This window comes from Temnothorax nylanderi, unplaced genomic scaffold (assembly GCF_030848795.1).
Source record: "Temnothorax nylanderi isolate EJ_2023f unplaced genomic scaffold, tnyl_v1.0 TNYL_tig0146_pilon, whole genome shotgun sequence".
NCBI classification, from domain to species: Eukaryota; Metazoa; Arthropoda; class Insecta; order Hymenoptera; family Formicidae; genus Temnothorax; species Temnothorax nylanderi.
The window spans coordinates 1-27,034 of NW_027249208.1; the positions used below are offsets into that span (position 1 = coordinate 1).

A 27,034-nucleotide genomic window follows, 5' to 3' on the forward strand; every position below is an offset into this window, starting at 1 on the left:
TGCACTGTAAAAAAAATCTGTATTAAATTAATATAAAATGTAGGAAGTTTTTATGCATATACCGTATATGAAATTTCAAATACGAAGTTGAAATTTGAAGGAGTGGTATTTCGAAAATAAAAGTATCGAGCATTAATTACTATGCTCATCTGTTTGCAAATTCATGTACCTGTAAATGAATTTTGATCTTTAAGCATATTTAAATTAAGAAACAGGTTTTCTAATTTTCATGAACATTTACCTGAGAATGTCTCAAGACTAAATAAATTTCAAGTACATAAGTGTTGTAATTTTACTATGTTGGAATATTATTATCAATATACATAGTGGTTATTACGGGACAAATGTGTAGAAATATCATAGAAACAAGTGTCACAAAAGTGTCATACAGTGCATTAATTGTATGGTCTTGATTCTGAGAATTCCGAGACCTGTTTCTTAATTTACATATGTTTAAAGGTCAAAATGCTTTACAAGTATCTGATTTTTCAAACAGATGCGTATAGTAATATTAATGCTCGTTACTTTTATTTTCAAAATACCACTTTTTTAATTTTCAATATCTTATTGAAATTTCATTTACGGTATCTGCATAAAAACTTCCTACATTTTTGTACTTATTTTAATACAGATTTTTTAAATATTCAATATTTTTAACAATATTTTAATATATTGTTAAAAATATTGAATATTAAATAAAAATATTTTTTCACAATACCTTTACGGAAATGTTGGAATTTCGATGCCTGTAGAGCGGGACGAAAGTGATGCCCACAATTTCACACCAGGACTTTATACTTTTCCTCCCTAGGGAGAGAAAGTAAGCCGCCCTGGCGTGAAGTTGGCCACTGTCGCCTCGCTCTACAGGCATCAAAATTCGAACATTTCCGTAAAGGTAATTGTGAAAAATATCGTATGTGTACCACGGAGAGAAAGCTTTTTTCAGACTCGTGCAGTGATTGCCGCCCGAGCCGAAGGTTACACACACTTGTCTGAAACACGTAACTTTTTCCCCTAGGTGCACAATATACTATTTATTTGTATAACTGAAAAATAATGAATGTATTTATTAAATAATATATTAATAAATACATTATTTTTAAGTCTGAAAAAAGCTTTCTCTCCGTGGTACACATACAATATTTTTCACAATTATAAAAATAAAAATATTTGAATCTTTACGTACACGAGTACACCAAAATTATTTTGCACACACTTTTTATACGTTAGAAACATTGAAAATCTACACACATAAAAAAGAAAATCGCTTATCGTTTACGATCATCATAGATAATATTATATATAGGATATATTATATATATTAAAAATGGATATACCATTTTAAAGTTGCTTGCCCAATTTGACCTCTTCTGATTCCTTTTCTAAACAAAAGGTGTGGATTCAATATAAAAAATAAACTCCGATTATTTGCATATCAGAACACTTATATTTCTTTAAACTAAATTACTATAATATACATTTTTTGTAATATATATTGCTTTTTGGTAATAAACTGATTATTTTGTTTGTAATAAACTGTCATTTTTTAATCGTTTCGTCGAAAATCTCAATCTTTAAAAGCCTCCACAGCATTAGCCAGCTTCATCACGGAACTATCATAGGACAGTGCGTTTCTTTTTTTATTTTCCTTCCGCTTATGTCCAGTTTTAGGGTTTATTTGAAGTAATACTCTGAAATAAAAGAAAATAAGACTCTTAAAAAAAGACGTTCAAGAGACGTTCAGCACGAAAGAGTTTCCTTACTCCATTTTACATCATTTGTGAGAAATATATATTACGAAAACGTAATCTGATATTTTTTTTCCAGTTATATGTATGCGCCACAGACCCTTGATAAGAAAATGGTATACACAAAAATACCTTACCTTTGAATAAACTCCAAAGTTTTTTGAACCTCTGGCAGATATACGTAGCCAAATACGTAATATGCCAAAAACGTAATTAGAAATCCATCCAGTACACCTCGGGCGCATAGGACGACCTTTTCCTCCAGTACGACGTCGCACTTTGCTTCGATGTCGAATAACGATTTTCCTGTTATATTATATTAAATTCAGATAAACAATATGACTATTAAACCAATTCCGCTGTCTAATAAAGTACTAAAAAATTATATATAATTAATTTTTCAAAATTTTACAAATTCCTATACAATTATTACTGCATGTGTATATGCTTATTCATGTAAATTATAACTTGCCTCTCACAATCATAATCGGGGAGTCCTGTTTTGCGTAATCTGCTATTTCGGTGCTCTCTACGTCCTCCTACAAGCAAAGTAAAGCGTACAAATCGATTAGTAACAGTAAGTCGTACTGTGACAATTTCAAACTAATCTACATTTAAATCATCCAAATGGTTTCAAAACCATTCCAAATCCAAAAGTGCCGAAAGAAATATAATCGTTCAAACATAAAGCACTAGTTAAAGGAATTTGACGAAAATAAAAATATTCAAAATCGAGTCAATGTGAATAAATATATAGGGAAAGCACTAAGCCAGTGATTGCTGAGATCAATTCACAATTATTTGCAAGCAGTAATGTCAAAAATAGAAAATTATGGCACTCACGGGTATGACCCTGAATAAGTATTGCGGATCTTCCTTCAACTGTGTGGCGATTAGAGGAAAGATCACCGCTATCAATGCGACTTCACTTTGTGTAGCTGTACTCGATGCTTTTGCATCAGATATTATTTGAAGAATGTCAATCTTAGATTCATTCGGTTTCGTTTCGCTAATGCTATTCGATTGCCGTAACTTTATCATTTTCGATTTCTCGCTGAAGATAATGTATTTTCGGATTGGCTTGGCGTACATAGTCAAACTTTCTTCCCACGTTGCTTGAACTGATTTGCCAAGAAGACGTGAAGCATGGTCTATGAGGTACTTTGGGCTTTGAAGGTACGGCCAGACCTGGAGCAATTGGACGAGATCTCTCGTTTTCTTATTGATGTCGACTCTCTGTGTCGGGTAGGTATCGTCCATTAATTGAGATATTTTTTTTTCGTCTTTCTCGTCAGATTTGAAGAATTGAATAAGTTGCAATTTTTGTGTTTGTTTGTGAAGTTGTCGACTCGGTTGGCGGCAAAAGTGGTTCGTACTCAGTACAACCATATTCATCTTGTTTTCGCGGCTTCGGTAGCGCAGGAGCAGGATCATCTGCGGTCTCCTCACTGAGCCGAATTTCGGCGCGTCTTTTTGTTTCCTTATCGATTCCTTTTCGATAATTAACGGCGTTATAAATCTGCTGCCGCAAACTTTCCATTCCAGATCCCACGGTTTTATTGTTGATCACATCGCTGAAGGTTTTGGGATATTTCTCAGTGATGATCTTTGCAATCCGCTCAGCCGTTCTTCTTGAGTAGTCTTTCAGATCTTGTGTCATGTACTCTGCAATACCAGCTACCATTGTTCGTCTGTCGACTTCAAGAGCTCTTTGACCGTTATTGCAGCATTCTGTCAGACGCCTTGGGAATATTTTCCATATGTTGCTTCCCAATACTTCTACGGGGTGCGACGAAGTAATCTGATCATCATGACCCCCTGAAATGCTTGTCGTTGGAGTAGATTGTCCAGCTTTGGAGTTCTCAACAGCACTGTTCTTGGCCAATGATTGCCACGATAAATCCTCCGACAGTAGCATAAGATTTACGGGTGTTTGAGAGAGCTTCGCAATGTCAGAAAGAATTTCGTCATCGTCGATTTCGGTTCCGTCTTCTTCTAATACTACCTGAATGAGAGACGTTATAGAAAATAAAGTAAGTTAATTAAAACAATGACTGCATACACATATTAAATGTGAAAAAGTAAATCTCGAAAAGATTGCCGAAAGATTTCCAAAAAACGTCATACGATACATTATAAGGATAATATTTTCTTCAAACGGCGACGCCCTTCTTGCAGTTTATTGCGCCCTGCAGAAGATTAGCAAAAAGAGGCGTCTTCATGCAAATATGTAAATCTACCATGCGGCACATGCAGCAAAACGGTCAATGCCAAAAGTTGCAGAATAAAGAAAAAAAGAAAAGTCGTGTTAACCTTATACACAACGTCAGCCATTTTCAATCTAGCTTTTGCACCAGCAATTAGCTCTGTTAGCGTCGCTGCTTTTATCATTACTTTTCTGGAACGATCGGAATGGCACACTTTAACAGTGACATGCTGCTGATCTGCAGATCTGCGAATAAAGCAATAATAACACCAAAACATAAGAAAAGATATCGAATGCGTAAACATAATGCACAACATTTCATAAAAGTCAAGATACAATTATTTGTGAATTTGTGATGCACCTCCACCATTTCTGAGACACACATAACTTATTGCAGTTTTTCTTTCTTTGCAAAAACCAACCTTCAATATTAGCTTCAATTTTACAGAGGGCGAGCAACCAAACCGTAGCTTGGTTTCACGCAAATAATGGTCCCAATATTATATATGTACAGTTTTTCTGTACTTGGCAAATCGTCTAATGATAAACATTCGTATCTGACACATTTTCCGATCTGATAAACGCGAAGATATGGAATAAAAAGCGTCTCCAATACTTCGAATACCATGAATACACATTGTTCATCGCTCAAAAGAATAGACACTTTTCCGATTTCAATACCATATTGATAGCCTTTTTGCCGAATCACCAAACAATCTTCCTTTCTGTACACAATGCCTTTCACCGTTACTTCATTGCACTCCTGAATATTATCGGAAAGACGTACTTTTCCTACTGCTGATTGAATGCTGTCATGATAAATACATTTTTGAAAATTTGACATTTCTTTTATATCAATTTCTGGTCTGATATCTGCACCAAATCGAAGTAGACTTTGAAATAGTTCGTGCTTTTCACTCAAAGATTTAGTGATATTTATGTAATTTCGACTGTATCGAAGAACTCGCTTGAAATACGTATGTTTGCTTTCAAAACGTAGAGACCAAACCTTCATCAATGGCCCGAATCTCACAATTAATTCAGGGTAATGTCTCAAATAATGATGTTTTGGACGAAGATTTGGCTCGATGTTTTTTCTTAAAACAATGTATTCGCTTATAATCACTTCTAAATATGACAAACAAGATTTGTGGATCGTAGGAGCACAAACTATTTCGACTATTTCTCCAAGAAGAAGAACAGTCCGCCATACATCATCCATAGCATCGTAAATTTTATCCTCCACTAGTAATGGGAAAAGTTTGATGAAGATAAAAATTTGCCACGCCCCACCAATGATTCTCTTTTTTTTTTTTGAAATTGGGCATGGCTTGTCTCTCATATCTTGTAGCGAATAAATAAAAGATTCAATACGTTTATTTAGAAATGATAATGAGAACCATCCTTCTTGAATGAAATAATCAACGTAAATTTTCAAATCATATGCAACAACTCCTTCTAACAAATCGTGGCCGAGACAAGGCGGCAATCCTGGATTACAAACATGAAAATTTCTCAATTCATTAAACTTGGAATTGAACTTTATGCCTTGGTGGTGATTTTTTTCTCCTTTTTTTTGTAACGCGTCGTTGTAATTTTCAATCGTTCTTCGTTCGTACATCATAGGCTGAACGTCATTACTATGAAGTTCGTCTCGAGTAGCTAGACAGTATCGACAGAAATACGTCGCCATACTAAAATTTTCAACAAAACCACCAAGTGAATGGCTTCCAAGATTGTCGCCAGCAATAAAAACAAGTGACCCTTTTATTATTTCCCCGAAGACATCTGTAGTCCTTCCGATTCTATTGTTTTCAAATCATCTACAATTTTCCCGTATACTTTATCATGATCAAAATCCTTTTCCTTACAAAGCGCAACGAGTTTAATTGCATTCACATGCGATCGTACGTGTTCCGGAAGATTACCGATGCTCAAGTAGATTCCAATTAATTTATGTTTATGAACAGCAGTTCCGATCGGATTTACAACTTCAAATGCGTCTTGATATAAAATCAATTTTAGCGCGTTTGGATTTTGTTTAAAAAAAACAGAGTCTTTGAATACAGATCCGTCGGTAAAATCTGTCTGAACATCTTGTTCGCGAATTTCACAATTACGACGGAGCTCATTGCTGAGAGACTTATCCGTAAAGAGTTCTTTCAAAGTTTCTTGAATAGGAACATAGTGGAAAAACTTTTTTTGCTTGTGATCGGTGCTTAGTACTATCTCAACGGGTTCTACAAATGCACAATGATCTTTGTAAAATCGTTTACGTTTGTAGTCTGTGTTCAATTTTTTAGTTGATACAAGAAAAGGGTCATCGTTAAATACTTGGTTGACAATTGAATCTATTTGATCTGATAAAATACATTCTTCACGTAAGCGCGTCTTCAAATTAGATTTGACTGTTTCCTGGCTTTGTTCATGCGCACTCAATGTACCCGAAACAACAGTCTGAAGTGATGACACTGGCACCAATAATTGGCATTCCAATTTTAAAAACAATTGTGCTACGTTCAAGAGGAATAGATCCGTCGAATTTCGGTGCTGTGTATCGTCATAAACATCACTAAACTTCGGTTGTTCATCGATGCAACTTTCATTGAGAGTTAAATTTTCGCAGCCCGATATACACGTACTAAGAGCGAGGCATGATGTATTACCGGCAGGAGGATTCTTGTGCTTCTTAGATAAATGTCCGGTGAAGGAATGCAAAATATCATATTCATTATTGCAGTCTCTAAAAGGACACTTAATTTTTTCTTTTTGTCGAATATGACATTTTAAATGTTTAATAATCGCTCGAGACGAGTCGAATTCTTTTATGCACAGGGGCATCGAACAGATAAATTTGGTATTCACAGTACGAGAAGTATAGGGACTATCGGTTTTTACTCCTCTGAGAACTTTATGTGTCCGCAACAAATGAGATCGTAAGGACACTTGTAGGCGGAACATCTTTTTACATCCATTAAAACCACAATGGAAGTTTTGAGTGATGTTTAAATGCAATTTTCGATGCTCCAAATACGATGCCAGTTGTTGGGACTGGTAGGCACAAAACTGACATACATACATCTTATCTGAAAAAATTGAAAAAAACTACAATGATGCTCATGTTCTTCCCAAATTTACAAATATTTATTTCGGCTTGAAATTTGAAGTAACGCATATCGATGTGAAAAACGGTGTTATAATTTTTTCAAACAACTTATCTCAGCCATGTAACTTGTGGTATTTTGAAATATTTCTTCCACGAAAATTTGGATCGCTGGACATGTGGAACCATGATGCTGGCAAAAATCACGCGAGTCCAGCAGTCCAATTTCTCGTTAACGAAATATCTCAAAATATAAATTACTACGAAAATAATAGTATAATCGTCTAAGAGGCACTTGTAGATGACAGAAGGACTAATATTTACATAAAAACGATTGTTGGCGCTCGCCAGCACGAAAAGGTTATGTTCCACGTGAATTCTACGTACTAGCTTTATATTAACCCCATGTAACGTGATCGGTTTTCATTATTCCAAATAAATTATATTATTAGTTACTTACCAATTGTTATTCCTTGTAGTTATATCTTCGACTTATTCACTGTGTACACACTTCACAAATATTTTATTCAACGTGTATCACTGCTTCGGCGAATCGAGAGTCGGTAGCAGGAACCAGAATACGGGCCCGGATTCGGGACTCGGCTGTGACTCTAACCTCTAACACAACAACCTGAACAACCAGCTGACGGCGATAACAAAGGGTCCGTTCCGTTTCACGCATGATGCGCGCATTGTCTATAGTAAACGTTACGTATGCTATAGATAAATGCACGCATATGCGTGAAACGGAACGGACCCAAACAAAACTCGAATCTATCTGATCTTTCTCTGTACTATACGAAGTACGACCGTGTGCGTCTACGACGCGCGCCACGCACTTGCAGATTAACTCGCACGCCACCGCACGGACCAATTAGGTGCGCAGGCATCTGCGCACCACTTCGCGGCGCAGATGCCTGCGTTCTCACACTTTGTCTTATAACAGTTGATGTCTTATTGTTTAATAGGACACACAACATTGAATATTAAAAACCCGTTTAAGATTTTTTGGAATACGGAAGGTAATAATACATATTTTTGATTGCAAATGAGAACATTTGTATATGAATTTATTTGCAGCAAACAAAGCATTGAAAATACAATACGACTTTGGATTTTAACTGCAGCGAACTGATAAATACGATGCACTTGAAATTGAATATTACGATATGTGTAATCTTCCTTTACAACAATTGTCTTTTGAAATTGCAAAGCGCGAATGGAAACAAGAATTTATATATGAATTCAATTTCAAAAGACAATTGTTGTAAAGAAAGATTACGCATATCGTAATATTCAATTTCGAGTGCATCGTATTTTTCAGTTCGCCGCAATTAAAATCCAAAGTCGTATTGTATTTTCAATGCTTTGTTTGCAACAAATAAATTCATATACAAATGTTCTCATTTTCAATCAAAAATATGTATTATTACCTTGCGTATTCCAAAAATCTTAAACGGGTTTTTAATATTTAATGTTATGTGTATTAATTTCATATCAGTGATTAAAATTCATGTTCGTGTATGAATTTAGCTATACAAATGCAAGCATTTTTTTTAGATACCCAGTTTGTAAATTTCATTTACCGTGGTATCGTAAATGTGTTGTAAATTTCATATCTTTTTTAACGTGCGCTTTGTGCAAAAGCGCCAGTATGCGTATTGCAATTTATTCAATAAAAGACAGAAGTTAATACCAGAGTTGGGCATAGAGAGAGAGCGATGCTTTCAGACGCGACTTTGTCGCGGTCCGCGTGATACGTCGTTTAAAACGCAATATCCATTACCTTGCGAGCCTTTTCGTTCCGGATAGACGCGATTTGCGCCACAGCAGACAATACCAATTAAAAGTGGCGAAAGAGGAATAGGTGGAAGCAAGAGAACAGAGAGGAGCTGTGCAACGAGCGAGCCGACAAAGAGACAAGATTGATTACCAGGGACACCGAGGGTGGATGCGGAGACAAAACAGATCGAAATACCATGGGGCTCGGGGTTTTAGTTTCTATTTGAGCACCCTCCCGCACGCCCGAGTGCCTTACTATTCCATTAAACGACTACGCGTCCCGGCCCTCCATACTCTCCCCGTCACACGCGGGACCTAAATTAGCGCGCAATTATTTCCCTGGCATAACAAAATGCACGCGTATCACGCGGACCGCGAGAGAGCGGCATCGACACTTCTGCGACTAAATAAAATTTCTCCGTCCCGCTCTCAAAACTGTGCCGACGACGACGTGATGATGTCGACCCTTTCGAAAATACGCGCACGCGATATTCACCGCACGTTTTGTGAGCTCAGTCAATCTCTGCGTTCATTATACCATTTCATCGACGGAATTTAATGTTTCCTTTCGCGAACTGAACGGTGCTGCATCGCCAAATACATGACATCGCATTATGCGTTGTCTCGGTTATAAATTCAAATGATTGTCTTGAAAAGATTGCATAATTTTTCCGTAATTGGCACCTTTGATACGACTATTAAACTTTAATACTTTAATACGTAAAATTTTAAATTAATGTAATATGTATATAAAAATTAAATAACTATACTCGATATTGTATGGTGTTAAGCTCTCTCACGTCATGTTTGAAACTCATGAATAATAAAGAGGATTTTTCGTATAACATATCCCATATATATTTCGTATTCTATCATATACATCCCGTATATCTTCAATTTTTTTAAAATTGTGTTAGTGTGATTAAACTGATTATCAATTATGTAATTGTAATGTGCTAGCTTTAGCTGAGAATGCGTTTTAAGACTGTAAGTAACGTGGTTTGTTAATTAAGGCGAAGAATTGTACGCGAGTATATAATAATCTAGTCCTGATCGGTTTTTTTACTCTAAATTGATAAAAGAGAATAATTCTTTGAATGTTTCTTAATATTATCATGTGTGCAATGTTAAAATAAAGTTTAAGTATATTGAAGCACTAAAGTAATATTAACTTCTGGCGAAAATTAAAAAAATTTCACCGATGTTCTACGCTACGAACGCGAGAGAGTGGAAGATAGGAGAAACAATAAGCGGAAGCGCCATTGCCGCATCCGTCGTAATGAATTGCAGTGACGCACACACAGATTCATAATGTACTCGGTGAGCTGGCGTAACGGCGACAAGCTCTGTCGAATCTGTAAAAATTGCGGCAAACGGCGTCGCGTCGGCGTGATCACAGCAGCGAATAAGTATAACGTACGACGAGAAGCCGCAGAGAAAATTATCATTGTGAAAGCGAGAGAGAGGAGAAATATCCGACACTTGACGCTGAATCAAACGCTTCGAAGTGAGTTTCTGATCTACAATATCTACCTAATCTACAATATCGCGTAATCTATCTTATGGACAGGCGACAGCCGGATAATCGATACGCGTCTCGATTAATTGGTTCGTTAGATCGATCCGACTTGCATTAACATAACATCAGCGACACATACGACACTTGTTCCTCTTCTCCCCATTCTCTTTTACTTTTTAATCGCGCGGACACGTATCGCGGCATCGTGACGATCGAATCGAGCGTGTTACTGCTGTTTTTTTTCGGAATAACAGCGGTGTTTCGCGGTCCGTCCGCACATCACATCGACGTTACAAAGCCGCCCGTGGCCGTTTGCGTCACAACGTTCCGTAATTGGCAGCAAATGGGCTCAGCAAATGGGCTTTAATTCCATTTGCGCAATCAACGGCCCGTAAACGTAACGGCCATGCCGAGAGAGGATCGACAGTCGATGCCTGTCAGAAGCGTCGGCCAGTCGCCCGGCCCCGCGTTAAATAACAAAATTACCTGCCACTTTTTGCGGCTTGCATTTAATTAACGCACCTTCGATCCGATTTTCACGACGGCGTAGCGTGCGGGAAATCCATGCGGATTCTTCAAATGGTATCCATATGAAGTAAGATCTTGAAAATGCAAACCGTTTTCCGTTTATTATATATTTCCCCTTCTTCATTAACTTATAGTATTTTTAAATTAAAAATAAATTGTTACTAACATTCTAAAAATAATCATTATAATTTAGTAGAGCAAATAAAATAGATCTTTGATACAAAAGTGTAATAACAAGAAGAGAGTTAAAAGGGCTTAAAATAGTATTTTAAATTTTAATAATTTAAAATATGATTAAATATTAAGAATTAATAAATTGGTCTACTTCAATCTCCTTTCAAAATTAAAAAATATTTGAATTGTAAATAGTAATTAAATAATAGGAATAAAAACGATCATAAATTAGAGCATATTATACTTCATCAATTTTTCAAATATCGTGTGAGTAATAATTTATGCTTCTGATCGCGAAGATACACATTCGCGAATACATTCAACGATATGACTGAATGCTTCTTTATGAAAAATGCGCCTCTAATTATCGTACAATGAGGAACGTAGTGCAAAAGAGATAAATGAGGATTATTATATCAAAGTCGCCCCGATATGAAGAGCGCAATATTCCGCAGTGAAGCGATTCTTCTTCGCAGCATAACGCAAAAATTCCTCTTAATTAAATACAAGTGTTAAAATAATTCAACGTAAAAAAGCGCCGGGCACTCACATTTTCACACTTAGTCGTCCGGCTGCAAAAAATTGCTCTTTAAACCGTTCCGTAACGTGAATCGGTCACAGATGAATCGATCGCGCTAACCAAGGTTCATTAATATCCATCGATTGATTCCCCAATGGACTCGAACACCGGGCATTAACGACTTACTTAGTGCGCTCAGAACGACGGTGTCATTCTTGTTATTCTTATCGTTCTGGTGACGAAAAAAAATTACGCACAATGCGAGAGCGAAGCGACGTGTAAACCCTCGCGCCGGGAATCATACGAAACGCCACTCATAAAGTGAGAGACAAGATGCCGAGAGCAAGGTTTAATCGCCCTTGTCTACGTTGTCCGCTAGTGCCGGGAGTAAAAGTCGATTTCCCGTTACCATCCATAATTGACGCGTCGCACCGTAATTGGTCATCGTCGTAATGTCGTCGTTCGGGAATCGATTGTTCGGTGCGTGCGAAAGCCGACATCGGCTGTTAACTCCGCGCCCGTTCTCCGTCCGGAAATCAATGGCTGCGTCTCTCTACTCTTAGGAGACAGAATGTATATCGCGCGGGCATGTAAATTTCCTACACGTTGGTCGATTAATTAGAATCTCGTTAAACAAACTCTATCGGGACTCGAAATTGAATTTGACGTACTGAAACATCGTTGTAGCAATTTGTCCGCGTATTGCCTGGATATCGATGCGTGATTTAATGAAATTCTGTCGCAGCGAAAAGTTCGCGTTGCGTCTTTTGTATTTCGAGGAATGGAAAACACCGTTCGTCAATAAACTTCTTTTCCTTATTTATTATTCGAGCTAGTTGTCGCGTTTCCACGTAAGAGTGATTCAATGATGTGACGCGCGTAATTTGTGAAAGCACATAGATATGTAATGCGTAATGATCGTCCTGTAATAATCGTTGATTTCGTTCGCGTTTGACATCAAAAACGCGTAAGTACGCGTATAATGCGCCAAAATGGCTATTCCGGTAATAGAGCCTATTATGCCTGGAAAACTGCGATATTGTAACACGATTTTTCCCGCGCGATCGAGTCTCCTAAACATTAAATTAGGAGAACGAGTTCTCGAGGAGAGATTCGATAGCCGATCATTTCGGCCTCGTGATAGATTCTACTGTGCATTTATCGGCCGTGTACGCGGTTTGCGCGATGCGCACAACCGCATAACGTTTTTCTTGTACTCTGCGTCACTCATTCCTCCACGTTCTTTTAATTTGCAATTAAAGATATCTATTTTTATGACAAACCGTTGATGAGAAGAAGAATAAAGAAGAAAGCAATTTGGAATTCTCGTGAGAAACACGCCTATAACTAGTATAACTTATCCATTTTGTATCTATTCTTACACATTAAAAGTTTATAATTAATGATTTGTTTTATATATAAAAAATATTAATAAAGAATTAAATAATATGTTTCTTATATTATTTTATTAAATATCTATTTTTAACATTATATGCTAATTAATATAGTATATGTATATGTTGCAAATGAAAAAAATCTTAGGTAATTATCGCTACCTAATCACGCTACCTAATCTTAGAAGATAAAGCAACAGTAGGGGCAATCGCGACGCGTTTCCGTCTCGCAGAATCTTTCCGCTGACAGACTCGAAGGGTCATTGAGAAGCGTCTCATTCAGTGGCTTTCAATAATAGCTCATGCGTACATTAAAACTCAACAGGTCTAACGACGAAGGCAAAACGCGGTCCGGATTACTTCGTGAGAGTGGATCCCCTTTGATCCGAAAAAGCAGTCAACTCCCTCCGCCCTTCCGTCGTCGGCCGGCACCGATCGCGCCCCGTCTGCAGCTTTTAAAAGTCCGATCGAACCGCGCCACAAAGAGGATAAATGCGACTGACAGACAACGAAGTTCGGAGAACAAGTGGACGGCCCTACGAGCCGAGCCAGTGCAGGAAAACACAGCGGAGGATGAGGCGGAGTAGGAGGGGGCGGAGGTGCCAAAGGCATAGGAAGGAAGAGAAAGCGTAAGGGGGCGAGGGGAGGGAAAAAGAGAGAAAGCCTATTCACGATTGCGCTATCGTAAATGGGTTAAACGGCAGGTCGAGAGGGCAACCAATTTAAATCACCGCCAATTCTGTGCAGTCCAATTCGATTCAGCGAGATCGTTTTGAAGCCACCCAACACCACTTCCATTTTCACTTTCCCTGTTTTCCGCCTTCCCGCCCTCTGACCTTGCCTGCGCATCCACAAGCTCGACATCATTTCCGATTGTAGCAACAATGAGTCAACTTTCGGGCTATTTCCTCGCTGTCTGATTCGCGCTTCGACGTTCGCGCGAAACTCGGCACATTCGAGGCGACGATGCCTGTCTTGGAATAATCAATGTTCAAATGCGCTCGTCACCGCAAAAGTCACTCGGTTCGCATGCTGGTACTTAGGCTCGCTATAATTTCGATTACAGGTGTAGCCCCTCATATCGCGCAAATGTAATTGCGACGCGTGTATGCATAAATGCGGGTCGATTTATGCGTAACGCAATATCGTACGTTATGGCTGAAGACACATAATTTTTAGGAGTCGTTTTTATCGCCCATTATCTCCGTGGGCGTTTCTCGAAGAGCTATGATGACGATGCAGACAGCTATCATCGTTTGCCAGCTTATGATTATCACAGGTCAGATCTGATCAATATTTGAAGTTAGATTTGACTTTTAAGAATAAAACACGCGATGAAATTTATACTCTAATTAACGTAATTATTAGAACTCAAAGTTCTTCGTAATTAACATTAGCGCGTGTTGTGTTTGCGTGTTGTAATTTGTTAATTATTCTGTTATAGTTACGGTTTGCGATTTGAAATTATAACACCTCGAAACATGTATCGCGTCGAGCTTATGCGCGTTCTCGATATCCAGTGCACCGCGAAAAATCGACAACGAGGAGCAAAAAGGCAGAAAGAGGGCGGATAGGGAGCGGGCAGGGTCGAAGAGGCTGAACCCTCTGGAACTCTCGTTGGCAGCGGGCCAGCCTCGATTCGCATCGTCATCGTGTACTTTCGGTGTATGGGACTGTGCAGTAATAGAGATCGCCTGGTTACTCCATTAAATTGGCACTCTGACGGTTTAACAACCCGCGCGGAAAAAAAGCCCGGAGGAAAATTGAATCTTGACCATTTCTGAGAAACATTGTAATGCATTTTTGTTTTTAAAAATGACTAATAATGTCTTTCTTTTTTAGAATTCTGTTTTTGAAAATTACTAATGTCTTTCTTTTTTGGAATTCTTTCCTCAAATCTACCGCTGTTTCTTAAGGGGCATCTTCTTATTTAACAATAAGGTTCTTAATTATACATATATGTATAGATTTACATAGTTTTATATCTGAATACTCTAAAATAGTTATCTAACACGTATGGAACGCCATCAGATTCAATTACATATAAAAGAATCAAGAGTTAAATTCAACAGAAATGCGTTCTGCCGTTTATTCAAAATTTAGCTTTTCTTATTGTTACAGCATATGTTACTAATTCGGAGACATAATCTTTATAGCCTAATTTTTCATTCATATCATCTTTATATACAATATATAAAATATTTATAAACATGTGTATTGTATATAATTATCGATAATTATATATTTATATTTATAAACATATATATTGCTAGTTATTAGTAATTATTAATAAAATTCTGTGTTACTAGTTTGAGTCATTGAGATTAGGAAACTTTGGCGCAGATTTCTTCAGACAAAGAACGTATTAATTTCGACTCTTACGTAATCATACTCAACGTTCCTGTAACTGCTGAAACAGCAGAAAGTGTTACAAACTCCTATTAATAACGTACACCAAGCGATTAATCGTCATGACACGTTTGCTTATACGTTAAATGCGTTCGTACAACAGACCGCACGGTATAGAAAATGCATAGAAAAACAAGTATACAGGACGCATACACGGTAAAACGTCGATGTTACACCGTTGTTTACAATGCTTAACATTGAACCGTTAAATGAAGCGTTTAGCGCACGAGCATCGTGCGCCGAACCGCAGGCAGTCGATTTATTTCCTTTCGGATGCGCTCGCGTTTACAGCTGCGATAAGATCGCCGAGAGGGGTTGCGCATCGTCTACGATGGGCGTGGCTCCTAGACGTATCATTTATTTACATTACCATTCGCGAATGATAGCTCATGGTGCGACTGAGATACAAAATCCCTATTCTTAATTGATTGAAAATAATGATTATTTGCTAATTATTATTATTCCTATATGTAAACGAGATTTATTATAACAACAGGTCGAATATAAGCTGCAATTTCAACTTGCGTTATATAAATTTATATAAATGTATGTAATAGAACGTATTTGGTGCCATCCTATAATAATTCGAAAGTTACACAGTATATACACAGTATACACACATCACCAATACATCTTAAGAAATTAATTACATCGCGCTATTTTGTCGGATTTTGTTGAATATTCGAACGTCGGTAAAATTATCATCCCGATAGTAATATTGTATGCGCTTTGATATTAATGTAACCGTTTCGCCCGCTTTATTCGCATCGATAATTTCCGCCATCCGCGCGCACGGCGAAAAGATTAATTAATTGTCGTTCGTCCCCACTCAAAGAGCCATCGTCTATCGGCGTGAGTGATTTAAATAAATTGTGCGATCGCGGGACACGCCTATGGAGGGAAGGACGAATGCAGTTTCGCGGCGATCTTATCTTCTCGCGTCAATTAACATTGTACGGTCGCGAGCCGTATGAGTCGCGAGGAAAATATTCACCGCCCGTCGTAAGCGACTCGTTACGTTGTAACTCATTTCGCGTAATAATGGAGCAATTACGAAGGAAATTATCCGTATCCGTTTCCAGTTATAATTCCGATCGCTTTCCGGTCGTGTCCCTCAAGGCGACGCGTTCAGTGGAAGGTCCGTAATGTGACTTTAGAAAAGAAACAAGGCGTGAAATTATTATTAAAAAAATATTCGAAAACTCGAATGAATCCACTTTTACGACGAGCGAATTTATTCGTGGATGTTGAAGCCAAATTGGAAAAACTGCGTTATTGATACGTTTAAACGTGATTCATTATTGCCCGAAGATGTTACCGTTTACGTGAATTTATAAAACAAAGATAAAGCAGAGGTGACTAATATCTTTCTCGGAACAACGAAGATTCGATATTCGTTGTTTCCGCGCGCACGTATATCTGAACCATCTTCCGAATGATAACGCTTCTCTGAAACATATTGTAACGCCTGTAAGCTCAGACAGTCATAGGCAAATTTAACCGCCGATGATTTCACGCATCATCGACGACGCACGCAGCGACGGGCGCGTTAAGGCTGACGCCACACTTGGCTGCATCTCCGGATATGGCATTCTCGCTCGTGATGGAAGAACGGGGTATCACTCACGAATGATAATTTAAATAAGTAATACCGCTTTTGTGGAGAAAAGCCACGCCTATATCCCAGCAGGCAAATGCCGGTCGCGAATTGATTGAATAACCGCGAGTGCAGTCGCGTGCAAAAGTTTCGACGGAGTTGCGCGCGATCATTACGGACATGATTGCAAGTGCAACAACCGAGAAATGTTTTTCTCTTACATTATTTTCAATGTCAGTTATTTTTTAATCCAACACGCGTAAATACTATGTTCCATTAATTCCCTCAATTATCGATATAAAGCCTCCTTTATCCTTTTTTCTCAAATTCCCTAATTCTTCCTGTTGTTTTTTCCCCGCTTTAATTTATCTTTGAATTTTAACATAAATAATATATATTACTGCCAATATTCCACAAATTTTTGTTACACTATATGTTTACTTTATATACAAGCTAATGTAATTACACAATTAATGTACACAATTAATCCGTTTGTTCTCTTTTAATTAATCGCTTGCATACGTAAATAATAGAAGGCACATAAATACCCCCCATGGCCAATCTCAATTCTCACAATCGACGAGAGCTGATTCGGCGCAAGGTAGCAAAGTGAAACTCGATTGTGTTGCTTTCTACAAAATTAATGATCCTATTTGGCAATAAGCTACAGCGGCGAGCGCACGTCCAACGTTTTCACGCACGGCACCGTCGATGCACCACCGCCGATCGTGTTTATGTAACAAGATTTATTATAAAATCGCGGAAGAGTAGGTGTATGCGGGTGCTTACTTTCCAACATTAACGAGCGCGGTTCATTGCGTGCTGTTTTTTTACGCACGATTCCGTGCCGTCAGATTGTATATATACGCGAAGCGAAAAGTACGGATGTTCACACACACACAATCATTTTTTTTTCGCACGCGCAAAAAAGCGCATCCAATATAGAGCTATTATGTACTTACTGTACTACTCGCGTAATCATTTCTTTCTTTTAGAGGTTCGCTATTTTTATCCGTGGCTGTTTAATGTATGTACGCCGCATTAAGTCGCATGTCGATAACGTGCCATATTAAATGAATTTGTTTAATGCGTATTATGCGCATGCAAAACATTGAATGCCGTGAATGATTAAACGCAAATTCTGTTTTCTTCGGTACATATCTTTGTGCGAGATGTACGATCATACCTTTTGAACGCCAGTCTAAAGCCAGACGTAGGAGAGAAAGAGGCGGGGAGGGCGAGGAATGATTCGAGAGTATAGTGCGAGACTCGGGAGGGAATTATACTTGCATGAGCCAGGCCTCCCTCTGGCCCTCCGGCCTGAATGGTAATTAAAGCGTGCGAGACTTTCTTACAATGCTCTTAATTCCCAAGGAGGACAACTCGTCGACGAATCTGCTATTTTACGAAGAAGTGATCGAAATGTTGTTTCTCGAAACTCTTACATGCATAATTGTAAACATATGATCTTAAAAGAATATAAATATACAAATTTTATTCCAAAAGCATATTTGGAGAAGAATAAAATAGATCATTATCATCTCATATCAAGTATCATCTCAGTATCATCTTATAAATACAATATGATTAAAAGTGTGTAAGATTCTTCCTTCATAATTACATATAAAAGTAAACGTATTTAAGACCATAAGATAAAATATTCTCCAGTTGACAATATTAATTTCAAATAATTATTAGAAGTAATCTTCATGATTGATTCAGATACTGATTGTATGAGGTAACGCGTGTCTCTGACTTTCTTAAGCTCGCATAAATGACAAGTCAATTTGATTTGCGCGGAAAAAGATCCTCGTGACCGTACGAATCCCATAACACGAGAAAGAACATGAGCTCGAAAAGCCGGAAGTATCGAATTTGTTTTTATTTTCGACATACAGGGAACTCGTAGGGGAGACCGGGGCTCGATGGCACCGTTTTCACAATTTCGGCATTTGAGTTTTTATACAACTAATTGTCATGATTAAACAGTACTAATATGATAGAGAGAACCTTTCTCTACATTTTCATGCTAGGAACGCTCCTGTATACTGTATAGTTTCTTTGTAATAAGTAAAATACGAACATGCTGCATTGTAGCCAACTTGCCCCGATAGTAGGGTAAGTTGGCTATGCGACAAAAGTCCATGTTAAATTAATGAAAACGTAATAGAAATACAAAACGCGTAGCAGATGTACTTCTTGATAAAGATTGTATATCTTTTAAAGGTATTTTGAAGTAATGATCGAATAACAAAATGCTGTTGCAGAAAATTGTTAACTATTTTAGATGTATAGCTTTCTTCAATATAAAAATATTAATATAAATACATATCTAGCTTCTATCAGCATCGTAGGTAGCAAATCACATGCTCAAACAGGTCTCACGCGGGCGGCAACAACAAGTCAAGCTAAGCGTGTCTTGATATGAGCCAACATACCCCATCCCTACATACGTTTTGTATCAGTCATTTTATTACAATAAATTACTGTTGTTAGTCAAAATAACATGTCGTACAGTAACAGAAACTTTTCTTTTAACTAATGATACGTTACTTTGATTTACTTCTCAAGCTGAAGAACATTAATACGATATTTTGAAACGCTCGAAAATTTACTTGCCACCTCTTGAATCAGAGTTTTCTCTTTTTCTATTGTAATACTTGTTTGATTAAAATAAAACTTTGGGAAAAGTACCTATGTCATATAAGAAATATTTTGTGATAACTTTTCCATTGTTTTTTTCGCTATAAATACATAAACGGAACGCATTGCCAACTTGCCTCTTGTGCCAACGAGCCCCGGTCTCCCCTATGTCTCGCGATCAACAGGTGACCAGTTGAATATTGGGTAGGACGTTTCGCAGGAAACGCACGATTGCCAGACTTGCAGCCGGTGATCGTGAATCATGAATTTCAAAGATCTCCATCAACATAAAATCCGATGAAAAGTAAATCGTGTACAATAGTTCGTCGCATAAAAATTTAATGTAACAACGTAGAGAAAAATTTTTATCCTTTACCGTGTTTATCCATTATCGTAAATGTTCTACTAGTGGTTAGAAGTTAATTGTAAAATACTTTACGACGAATATGTAAATTATTAGTTCGATAATAAAAACCCAAATTCACTTTCGACTCCTGCAGATCTTCCAATTTTGCTCATTCGTCGCACGCAGTGGTGTCCAACGCAGAAATAACCAGTCGCAAACGGTTTCTCGCGTTATAAATCACGTCCGCGGAGTGGTAAGTATCCTCGAAACGTCGACACTATAAATATCGCACACGCAAAATAAACAATCCGGAAAGAGATCGATTCGTCCCATCGAGCCATTCCGGTCGATCGACTTACCCTCGTTCGCTCTCCTTCGCCCCTATCCACCCTCATCCGACACTGGCTTTTCCCTATAAACGGCAACGGGAATTCCGAACAACTCGAAATCTCTCGCGCGAGCCGTCGACTAGATAAATCATGCGACTCCCGCCCGCGTTCGTCTACTTTCGTCTTTGACTCTCTTAAGTCACTTCTGTCCACGTGATCGCGCCGGTATGCACGTCGTGTAAACTTCCAACGTACGCATATAATGTGTGTGTGTGTGTGTGTGTGTGTGTGTGTGTGTTGAGTTAAGATTACATATCCACGAGTGTTCACAATGCGGAGGCAATAGACTGCGAAAATCTGCGAAATGCATACTCACTAATGCCGTTGATTTATTGTACATTTAAGTCACGGCAATCTCTTTTCTCGCAACAGGAAGACAATTCATATGACATTTCTTTTCCTCGGATAAATAAAAAATAAAAAATGTTGGCATGCGTGCGGTACAAATTTTAAAAATGAATGCAATTGGCTATTGATTGAGACATTAGATAATCTTTAGTCCACGATATTAAAACAAAACTTAGAATACGAAGCGGTTGAGCCTAAGAGATACTTATCTCACTAATTGCTAACTAGAACCAATCTCCAACGTAAATATTTTTATAAAAGATATAAGAAAGATCTTTGCTAATTTGTGGACAATTTTATTTATTCGTTCAATATTGAAGCGGATATTGGAAAATAGAAGCAATATTGTTTTTCAATTTACTAAAATAAATCGTTGCGAGACATCGCCAGTGTATTTTCTTTCTAACTGCGCGTGTATCTTGCTAAATAGAATCCAAATATTTGCGGTATAAAATTATTAAACAATAGATACCCCTGTGTTTCATTTAAATCTCAAATCGACCATTTACCCTAAACTACGTTTGTCATTTACGGAGTCAAGCGCAAAGCGGAGACAAGCATGAGGAAACTTTTCGATCACCAATGTCATCATATTTGACTGCAAGCATAATCAGATACGGAGCCAACAATGTGATGCCTAGTGAACAGAAAGAGCAGAATATATATAGAAGGGGGAAGAGGAGGAGGAGGAAAGAAAGAGAGAGAAAGGGAACAACTGTGCCGCACGAGTGCACGCAAAGTCGAAGCGTCGCCGCGGCCGGTTCGGTTCCCTACGTCGATCCCTCGGTGTTGCGCCTTGCGGTCGCCCGTACGTGCGAGCTTCGCGATGCTACGATCCGATAAGCATCCCCCCTTGGGCCCCTCGGCCGCTCTTCACCATCCTTCCGTGCCCCTCTCCAAATCGACTGAACGATCCCTCACGCGCGCCGCTCGTCGTGCACAGCCTCCTCTTCGGCCTCACCGCGACCTCACCGCGCTCGTAAATGCGAAGATAGAGCGAGAGAGAGACCTGATCGACGTGTCTTCGTTCCACACGATCGCTCCTCGTCTCACCTTGCGGTCGCCGCGCACCTCCCCCTCCCACGCGAGTCCGATTTCTCCTTCTTCTCTCCTCCACCGCCTCCTTCATCTCCTCCTTCTCCTCCACCGCCCAACCTCGAGATACTCTCGCATAGACCTCCTGCCGCAACAGCTATTCTTGCTTTCGCCGTCCTCGTCGCACCACTGTCGCCGAAGGTTCCGAGGGTCGTACCGTCGGGTTCCACTCCCGTCGGGCCGGTTCCCTCGTTCCCTCCTTCGAGATTCGAAGCAGCCTGCTGCGGTCGTCCTCTTTCAGCAGCAGAGGGTCAGCGTGACGCTCTTTCTTCTTTGCTCACTTGTTCTTTACTTTGTTCCACTCGATCTCATCCCTCTCGCTTCATCTTTGTTCAAATAAAGAAAGAAAGAGAAAGAGGGAGAGAGAGAGAGAGAGTTCACGCGCGCATCGTGCATCCTTCTTTGTCGATCAGAGATGATAGCATTGGTTTGTCGTGTATCTCTGTTTTCGACTGTCTAATTCCTTAATTCTGGACTAACTTCATCTGTAAAAACGGTCCAATGAGTGACTCTAGAACCGTATTTCTCTTTAATAATCGTACTTTCCTTGTGTCTCTCTCTCTCTCTCTTCATTCCATCTCACCATCCATAAGTTCTTCTTCCTTTTGCTGTTGCACTGCATTTTTTTTCGTTGGACACGTTTCTCTGTTTTTCTTGTCCCGATGTATTTCTTCCCTCGTCACTTTCCTGCGTTAGTCCTCCTCTTCGGGGACTGTTTCTATCGTTCAGTCAGGTAGAGTTCTCTTTCTCTCTCTTTTATTTCACCAGATGAGTCTCCCTCGCGCACATTTCTTCCCCTTCTCTTTATTCTCGACTGGTTCTGTCTTCGTCATTTCACCGGATATATCTGACGACTTCGTCTACTCATTCCCTCTCGCGTTGTATTTCATGCGTACCCTCTCACTCCATTCTTACTAACACTCCTCTCTTCTCTCTTTTCTTCTCTTTCCTTCTCTTTCCTTCTTTCTCTCTCTCTCTCTTTCTCTCTCTCTCTCTCTCTCTTTCTCGCATATATACACACATACACATATATTCATTCGGACGCGTACGTGCCAACCTCGCCTTGGCTCAACGAAATACGCACGCGTGTCTCCACGGGCGACGCTCGTGATGCCTCAAGCGTGTGCGTTACGCATACATATACATATATGTATGCGCGCGTGCAGCGACTCGTCACGGTCGCATTTATACGCGCGTAAACGCGGCGACGTGGACAAGGGACGGCCAAACCCCCGAGATCCTCTCCGATCCCGATGTCGTCGTATCGAAGTCCCCTCACAAACCGTTGCGTCTTTAGATTTTTCTCCCAATTATCGAGCATCGCCTGATTAGACCACTAGACTGAAATTGTTTAATCCTTAATACATAATATTCTACACGTAACATCAAAATTCAAACAAACATATTCAGCAAAAGGAAAATGCGGTGCGACAATAAAAGAGATATTGTTCTCCTTTTGTCGTAAAATCATGACATTCTGTATTGCAATTAAATTCGAGATTAAATATACGGTATGCCATGTGTTTATTATACCTTTTACGTGTTGAATAAACACAGATATTAAAAAAGAATCTAAATAGTTCTATCACATGCCTATCTATAATATCTTAAAGTAAATCCTAATATCTAAATACCAAATATAAGTAAACATCATGTGCCGGATATCATGAGAGCGAGATAAAATTTGAATTGATACATATGATCGATTCAATCCGATAAAATTCATTAGTTAGATCATCTTACGGTTAAGTGCAATTCCGTTCGATCACTTCGATCGAATCGAAGTTATCTTGCATTAACCGGATGACATTATATGTATATAGATACATTAATCATATAACATTTCAATTCGAGATCGAAAGGATGGCTGGCGATTTTTCCATCGTTTCTGGAGTATCTTAAAATTGCCCGTGCGCTAATATTCGTCTCATCATTCGAGCGGCAAAGGCGCACTTATCTCGGAACGATAGCTATCAGTCGGCGAGCTATTTCGTCGTATTTCCAGCTTTCACGAGTAATGCGGATCGCCTCAATTGTCCAAACGACGTGATTCTCCCCATTAATTGCGCCGCGTGATTGTAATACTTCACATTCCCGATCTACGATCTAGCGATCCTTTTGCTTTCCTCGCGCTATACCGGATACATATCGGCCAAGCGATTTCACGTTTCTTTTACGACGGATGCACGAATGTTACCGGTTCCCCGCGCGTTTTACATATCCACGAAAGATTGCAGATTAGAGCGACGCGACGTATCGGCGGGACGAAACAGCGTCGCGTTCGTTTCACGAAGTGGCATTCACCGAAGCACCATACGTCGCGCGGACGTGCACTCATGCGAATCGACGAGATAGTGTCATCTGCCACGATCTTTCCAACTCGGCTAAACGGGGAATATATAAGAGGCTCTCGAGGAATTTTATCCTCTGAAGAAGACATATCGACCTATCTCGCGAACTATCGGTATCTGCACGATAGTTTCTTAGTGTTCTTCGATGATCATTGAGGTACCTCATGTATGTATTACCCTATGTATTAGCGTACCTATTCTTTTATGTGCAAAAAACTTATATTTTCAAGTTCGTAAAGTTAAAGTTATCAAAGCATGTCTTTCATCGTTTATCTTTTGCACGAAATTCATACATTCTAATTCCAAATTTGGAATTATACATTTTACAACTGAAATAAAATGACGATTTTCCAATGTTTGCTCCAAAATTTGAATGGTCTAAAATCCTAGTTGTCCATTTCACATTTTCGTTATTTAAAAGACATATTAGAAATTATTAAGTATCTACGAATTAAGTATGTACAATATTTAGTCCGTCATATCGCACAGGAAACTGTAAATGTCTGAGTCTCTTTTCCTCGCCTCAAGGCATAATATTTTAACTGTAGCTTTATGCGATAGAAACTTGCATGACGACGTCCCGACTACTTACGATTAGGTAAAAATTAAACGCGACAAGTAGGTAATATACAGCACATTTAAACATTGTGTAACAATATACATGATACATTATTATATATGTTAGTGATATAGGAACCGGGGCTTTTGCGCAACTTTCACGTAAGATTAACAAACAGTCAAATGAATATAAAACCGGTTTTTGAATTTATGTGGAAACGAGAAACAACCGGGCCAAGCTGACGTGAATCAATTGTTTCGCCTGGCAGAAATTAACTGTGAATTCCTAAACATTAATCTGACACACTATTGGCAGACAACGCAACGTTCGATATGTATAGAAATATTTCATTCGCTTAGAGCATCGCGCAAATATCTCCTTTACTCCGATTGTTATTCTTTATTCAACTGTGAACTTTCAGAAAGCAATCACAATTTCGTTCACTTAAAAATGGAAAAAGATGATCAATGTAGAGACAAAGTAAATCCATAATTTACAAGACCCGTTTTAGGTACGGCTTTATGTTAAAGAACTCCGTTTACAAATTATAGGGTTACTTCACCCTCGCATACTAATCTCTCCGTGTTTTTGCCCGAGTAGTCTCACGGACGAAAGTTCACGAATATCGCTGCTTTTAGAATGCGCTGTTTACAAGAGCCGGGAGTCAACGTCGCGCGCCTGCGGGACTTGATATCCGCGCCAACGCGGATACCACCTGAATACGAAGGTCGCAGGGTCGGTGGAGAGATCCCTGCAACGTCGTGGATAACTTTCATCGTGAGTGCCGGCGCTATTGTGTATACGTACATACAAGGAGGAGAGAAGCCGTAGGGGTTATTACGCCGCGCTTTCTGCGCGCCTCTCCGCGTCGCTCTTTCTGGAGCCTTCCTGGAAGTTCCGAGTCGGGGAAGGCAGCAGCGGCAGGAGATGAGGAGAGCGACGAGGAGGACGGAAACCGGGTAGGATGGAGTACCGAAAGGGGAAGGAGAGGCCTACCGTGGAGAGAAGTTACGGCTTACAGAGCTAAATCTCATCGTCCGCCAGACAAGAGAGAGAGAGAGAGAGAGAGAGAGAGAGAGAGAGAGAAAGATAAGGATAAACAGATAAATAGCAGGAATGCGCAAACATTGGACAAACGGTAATGTAAGGCGGAACGCCGAGATAAGCGATAATATGCGCCCCCTCAGCGTTAGTGATTAACGATTAGATGACATATAACGTCTTCATCATGTTTAATAATCGAAGACACGGAGTGTCCCGGTACTGATAAACCTATTCAACTTTATTCAATATTATCTGTTTATTTATGCCACGCATATAAATTCGATACTAATGAGAACAAAATATCCAACATTAAGATATATAAAAAATATATAAAAGATAATAATAATAAAAGGAACAGAAAGACATGAACTCCATATTGATAAACCGAAAATATAACTATGCATAAATTGACGTGTGATTAAGCGTTTTATGCCTTCAAAACTTTTGTCAAAAAATTTGCACGTTCAAAAATATTATACAAAACACAAAACTATATTACATCGATCCTTAAACACATATAACCCTATTCACTCCAACGTTTTTTCCGCCCCTTTAATCCTCCAACCATGCACTTTCGAGTCCCACGTGTTTTTTATAATGTTAATAGCTTTGAAAAATTCCCCAAAAATTATTATAATATCTTTGTACCTTCGACTAAAAATCAATGTAAATAACATTTGAAAATCATTTATTTAAATATTTTTTTACAACATTTATATGTTGACAAACACACATTACGACTCGTTTTATTTAAAAAATCATAACTCACGAACAAATTGACGAAGCTTAATGATCAAACTCGCAAATTAAAGCTAAAAGTAGTGCGAATGAGAAAAAAATATTAGATAATTATTAATTAAATAGGTATACTTAATTTCGTCGCCGCAAATTTGGTAATTTTTAAATGGTACAGAAGGACTTTAAGGACTTAAAGAATGCTAGAAAAAGAATTTTTGAATAAGAAAAGGCGAATTTGAAGTGACAGATATTTTTTATGTAAAAAAATTAAATTTGTTTATAATCGTAGCTCCTCCCCACCTCTTCCATCTGCCTCTGAGCCATAATAGACCTCTGTGGAATGTCAAATTTTCTTTTAACAACAAAAATATTTTAAATACGCTTAAATTATACACAAAAATACATTTTTATCGAAAAAAAATTCTCATTTACCTTTCACACAACACTGACGTAATCCTCCAACCATGCACTTTCGTGTCCCACCGAGATTTTGATTGTTCGCCGTTTCGAGAGTAAATGAGCTAGGACTTTGAAATTTTTA

The 27,034-nt window shown here is 38.6% G+C and overlaps 1 protein-coding gene and 2 long non-coding RNA genes across 9 annotated transcripts; 2 read left to right on the forward strand and 1 right to left on the reverse strand.

Moving 5' to 3' along the window:
• Positions 1-1,424: 1,424 nt before the first annotated feature.
• LOC139777377 (uncharacterized) lies at positions 1,425-7,895 on the reverse strand. 6 transcript variants are annotated; one of them, XR_011719342.1, is made up of 6 exons: positions 4,377-5,728; positions 4,062-4,146; positions 2,592-3,753; positions 2,221-2,287; positions 1,886-2,054; positions 1,425-1,691 (listed from the first exon to the last, which is right to left on the reverse strand). XR_011719342.1 is itself a non-coding variant. In XM_071714763.1 (6 exons), the coding sequence occupies exons 3-6, from the start codon at positions 3,180-3,182 to the stop codon at positions 1,568-1,570; spliced, it is 951 nt and encodes a 316-aa protein (XP_071570864.1). In that variant the 5' UTR covers positions 3,183-3,753; positions 4,062-4,200; positions 7,518-7,895; the 3' UTR covers positions 1,425-1,567. The 6 variants fall into 6 exon arrangements, 3 of the variants coding, with proteins under 3 accessions (XP_071570864.1, XP_071570865.1, XP_071570866.1); XR_011719341.1 differs by having other exon boundaries at positions 4,062-4,200; XM_071714763.1 differs by lacking the exon at positions 4,377-5,728 and adding an exon at positions 7,518-7,895 and having other exon boundaries at positions 4,062-4,200.
• A 2,287-nt stretch (positions 7,896-10,182) lies between these two features.
• Positions 10,183-20,122, forward strand: LOC139777375 (uncharacterized). 2 transcript variants are annotated; one of them, XR_011719338.1, is made up of 3 exons: positions 10,183-10,346; positions 13,300-13,603; positions 14,154-20,122. It is a non-coding gene; the product is annotated as an uncharacterized lncRNA (long non-coding RNA). The 2 variants fall into 2 exon arrangements; XR_011719337.1 differs by having other exon boundaries at positions 13,300-20,122.
• A 3-nt stretch (positions 20,123-20,125) lies between these two features.
• Positions 20,126-26,166, forward strand: LOC139777376 (uncharacterized). The gene is made up of 2 exons (XR_011719339.1): positions 20,126-24,318; positions 25,350-26,166. It is a non-coding gene; the product is annotated as an uncharacterized lncRNA (long non-coding RNA).
• The last annotated feature ends 868 nt before the right edge of the window (positions 26,167-27,034 follow it).